The 4206-nt window shown below is 41.4% G+C and overlaps 1 protein-coding gene across 1 annotated transcript; it reads left to right on the forward strand.

Annotated features, from left to right (window-relative positions):
• The first annotated feature begins 3207 nt into the window (after positions 1-3207).
• OR6S1 (olfactory receptor family 6 subfamily S member 1) lies at positions 3208-4206 on the forward strand. Its single transcript, XM_090271912.1, has one exon. It carries the CDS (start codon positions 3208-3210, stop codon positions 4204-4206), a length of 999 nt encoding a protein of 332 aa, XP_090128038.1.

Here is a 4206-nt window from a genome sequence, read left to right on the forward strand (position 1 = left end):
GCAACCTTAGGATTTTCACACAGAGTGTCTCAAAACTTTACCCATTTTCTAACATGATACAATTTTCCCCTGCAAATAGGGTTTATTGTTCTGTTGGGGCTCATTTAAATTGTTCTCCCCCTTTTTTTTTCTTACTGAATTTATCAGGGTGACATTGGTTAATAAAATTACATAGGTTTTAGGTGTAGAATTCTATATATTTTATTGTGTGTTCACTACCAAGAGTCATTGTATGAATGTACCACAGCTTTATTATCTACTCATCTGCTGATGGGCACTTAGGCTCCTTCCAGATCTTGGCTATTGTACAAAATGCTTCATTGAACATAGATGTGTATATTCTTCCAAATTACTGTTTCAGGTTTCTTCAGATATATTCCCAGAAGTGGAACTGATGGGTCATAAGGTAGTTCCATTTTTAATTTTCTGAGGTAACTCCATACTGCATTCCCCAGTGGCTGCACCAGTCTGCATTTTTACCAACACTGCACAAGGGTTCCCTCTTCTCCACAACCTTGCCAACACTTTCTTGTTGATTTATTGATGACAGCCCTTCTGACAGGTGTGAGGTAATATCTCATTGTGGTTTTAATTTGCATGTCTCTGATGACTAGTGATGCATCTTTTCATAAGTCTATGGGCCAACTGTATGCCCTCTTTGGAAAAGTGTCTATTCATGTCCTTTGCCCACTTTTTAACTGGATTGTTGTTATTGTTGTTGTTTTGGTATTGAGTTGTGTAAGTTCTTATTTAGATATTAACCGCTTATCAGATGCATCATTTGCATATATGTTCTCCTCTTCAGCGGACTGTATTTTTATTTTGTTGATGATTTCCTTTGCTGTGCAAAAACTTTTCAGCAAAGAAAACCATCCATACTCACTAGTATTTGGTTTGGGCATCACCTTTCTCCAGAATACTTTCCCCAAGTGTCATTTTGTTTCCTTCTTTACATGTCCCCTTAGACCCTGTGCTTACCTGTGACATCCCACCTGTGACACGTTAATTTTTATGTTTGCTGAGACAGAGACTGCTGGGGTGTGCTAGAGAGCAATAAGGCTGACAGAGAACCAATGCCTTAAGGTAAATTCTCATGCTCTGCATGGCTAAAGGGTTCAGTATTGCCTAATAACTGGAGCATTTTTAAAATAAAGTTTCAGATTTCACTGATTTGGTTATTGAGGCTAAATAGTTAGATGTGAGAAGGATTTTTGACAAGTAAGAAAAGGGAAACTGAGGCAGATGGTTAGACAAATGGGGCCACTTTGAGCAATTTACAGCCAGCTAGTAAATTGCAAGATCTTATCTTCCCTAACCAAGGACACTTGAGAGCAAATGATGTGCACCTCTCCTCCCTAACCAGAGAGTAAATAGAACAGAGACCCAATCAGTGACATTAGTGCCAGCCAAACCTAAGGGGGTTGAAGTCAGGGGAATAAATAACAAAGGAACCAATTAGAGCCAAACAAATCCAAGATAGAAGTAAAGCTGATCAGAAAATGACCCGGTCCCTCTCTGTGCTAATTTTGATACATCAACATGTTAAAGAACACACCTGGAAAACTGATAAATATTCTGCTGAGACCCTCCCCTGAGACCTCCCCTAGGTTCCTGCTCACAAAAGAGGGATTAAAACTCTTAAGACAAAGGATGCTGGCACAGGGTTCCCTTTGGAGCAGGCTCACCTCTTTCTTCCTTCTTTCTTTCCAAGGCATGTGACTCTGCTGTCCTTCTCCTAAGCTCTAATGATCCTGGTGAGACTTGCAACCAGGGAAACAGTGGGCAGCGGCAACTCATCTTGGGTTAATCCCCTGAACCTCTTTCCAGGACCCCCTTTTCTCTGACTTTTCAGTGAGCTGACAGCAGCCGTGCCTTGACTCAGTTCTGTCACTGTGACTTTTACTTCTCTGTGACTCAATGCAGCCCATAATGGCTCACTTCTTTCCTATAACATTTTGATGTGAGGCAAAGCAGAGTACCACCTAGGCTTTCTTCTGTTACTTCTTCTATCCTAAGCCTTTCCTTTGTTTCACTGTCTCCAGCTTTAATAAACATATTCTCAAAATCACCTGGACTTGTGTTGTGACGTCTTTCCTGCATAAAGACAAGAATCCACACACAACCAGCTGGCCTAAGGCAGACTCACTCTGGGCCAGTGCCACCATTATAACTGGTGGTCTCCAGAGCTGGAAGGGCTCAAATTGAATAGTAAGGACTTTATTTCTGATTAAATAGTAAGAAATTCATAATTCTATTTCTGGAAAGTTTATTTAATAGAGCCAAGTATGTGAAAGGGCCTTGGATTGGTATTATGGATTGAAAAGCTTAAGAAACTCATCTTAACATTCCACAGAACACTTAGCTTGAAACTGACACTAAATATATAGGTGTGGATACCTGACTGAATCAATATAGTTTATTCTTCTTACTTCTTTTTAAAATGGCATAACTTTCTTTAGATAGGCAAGCACTTTATGACAAGCTGAGTTTAGTTAGACCCTTGGGTTGCCAGGGTCATTCTTCATGAAAAGAGTAATTTCATACAAGATGTACTAATAGCCTAGGTTCCTATGACCTATTCTATAGCTGAGCAATTGAAGGACAAACAAGCTGGATGCACTCATAGTCTTCCAAGGATAGTGGCAAGCCAAACAGAACCTGGTGTCCTAACTTACGTCCAGGGTTTTCTCTATCACATCACTTGTCAGTTAAGTTCTGGAAGCTCTTTTAAACACGTTGTACTATTATTTCACTTGCTCCTCACAACTTTTTCAAAGCTACTCAGCTAGTAAGAAGAGATGCTGGAATTCAAAACTTGGCAATCTGGTTCAAGCTCTGATCTTGGTTGAATGGGAATCATATTCTTCACAAAATAGTTTTTCTGATTATTTTGCTCAATTCAGATGCTCAATTATGTTATTATAATAATGAAATGTAATTATTTAAAATCTGAGAATAGGAGATGTGAAGAAGGATGTTCTGGTACTTTCATATGTAAGTTTTAACTACCCTTTATGGAAAATCTTCACCAGCCCTAAAATCAATTAAATGAGGACCTCAGGTCTTTCAAATCTTAACAGGATCAGTGATTGGAGAAAGTAGGGATATGTGTGCCATATTATGATAAAATAAGTTTCAAGGATTGTTCTGGAGAAGACTTGTCCTCACCAGGATTATGTTCATGTTGTTGCACAGGTGGGAAAGATAATGGCTCCTGGTGGGAACCAGAGCAGTGGTGTGACAGAGTTCATTCTGGCAGGTGTCCCAAATCTCAACAGCACAAAAGAAGAATTGTTCTCTGTCTTCCTTCTTGTCTACTTGCTGACTCTAACAGGCAATATGTTGATTGTTGGGGTGGTAGGAGCTGATACTCGCCTGCAGACTCCCATGTACTTCTTCCTGGGTAACCTGTCCTGCATAGAGATCCTGCTCACTTCAGTCATCATTCCCAAGATGTTGAGCAATTTTCTCTCAAGGCAACACACTATTTCCTTTGCTGCATGTATTACCCAATTCTATTTCTACTTCTTTCTTGGGGCCTCTGAATTCTTACTGCTGGCCGTCATGTCTGTGGATCGCTACCTGGCCATATGTCACCCTCTGCACTACCCCTTGTTCATGAATGGTACTGTGTGCTTGCGGGTGGCCTTGGCCTGCTGGATGGGGGGACTGCTCCCTGTACTTGGCCCCACAGTGGCTGTGGCCTTGCTTCCTTTCTGTGAACAAGATGCTGTGGTGCAGCACTTCTTCTGTGATAGTGGCCCACTGCTCCGTTTGGCATGCACCAATACCAAGAAGCTGGAAGAAACAGACTTTGTCCTGGCCTCACTTGTTATTGTGTCCTCACTGATGATTACTGCTGTGTCCTATGGCCACATAGTCCTGGCTGTCCTGCGCATTTCCTCTGCTTCAGGCCGTCAGAAGGCCTTTTCTACCTGTACCTCCCACTTGATGGTGGTGACCCTCTTCTATGGAAGTGCCATTTTTCTCTATGTACGGCCCTCACAGAGTGGCTCTGTAGATACTAATTGGGCAGTGACATTGGTAACAACATTTGTGACACCACTGCTGAATCCATTCATCTATGCCTTGCGCAATGAGCGAGTCAAGGAAGCTTTGAAGGATATGTTTAGGAAGGTGGTAGCAGGCTTTTGGGGGGATCTTTTACTTGGCAAGAATTTATACAAAAAAAAAATAATGAGGTGA

This window comes from Furipterus horrens, unplaced genomic scaffold, assembly GCF_987537825.1.
Source record: "Furipterus horrens unplaced genomic scaffold, mFurHor1.1.pri manual_scaffold_3, whole genome shotgun sequence".
Lineage (NCBI taxonomy): Eukaryota > Metazoa > Chordata > Mammalia > Chiroptera > Furipteridae > Furipterus > Furipterus horrens.

Excerpts from the sequence above, each read along its gene's own strand:
- OR6S1 (XM_090271912.1), top strand. The coding sequence starts at position 3,208 with ATGGCTCCTGGTGGGAACCAGAGCAGTGGTGTGACAGAGTTCATTCTG.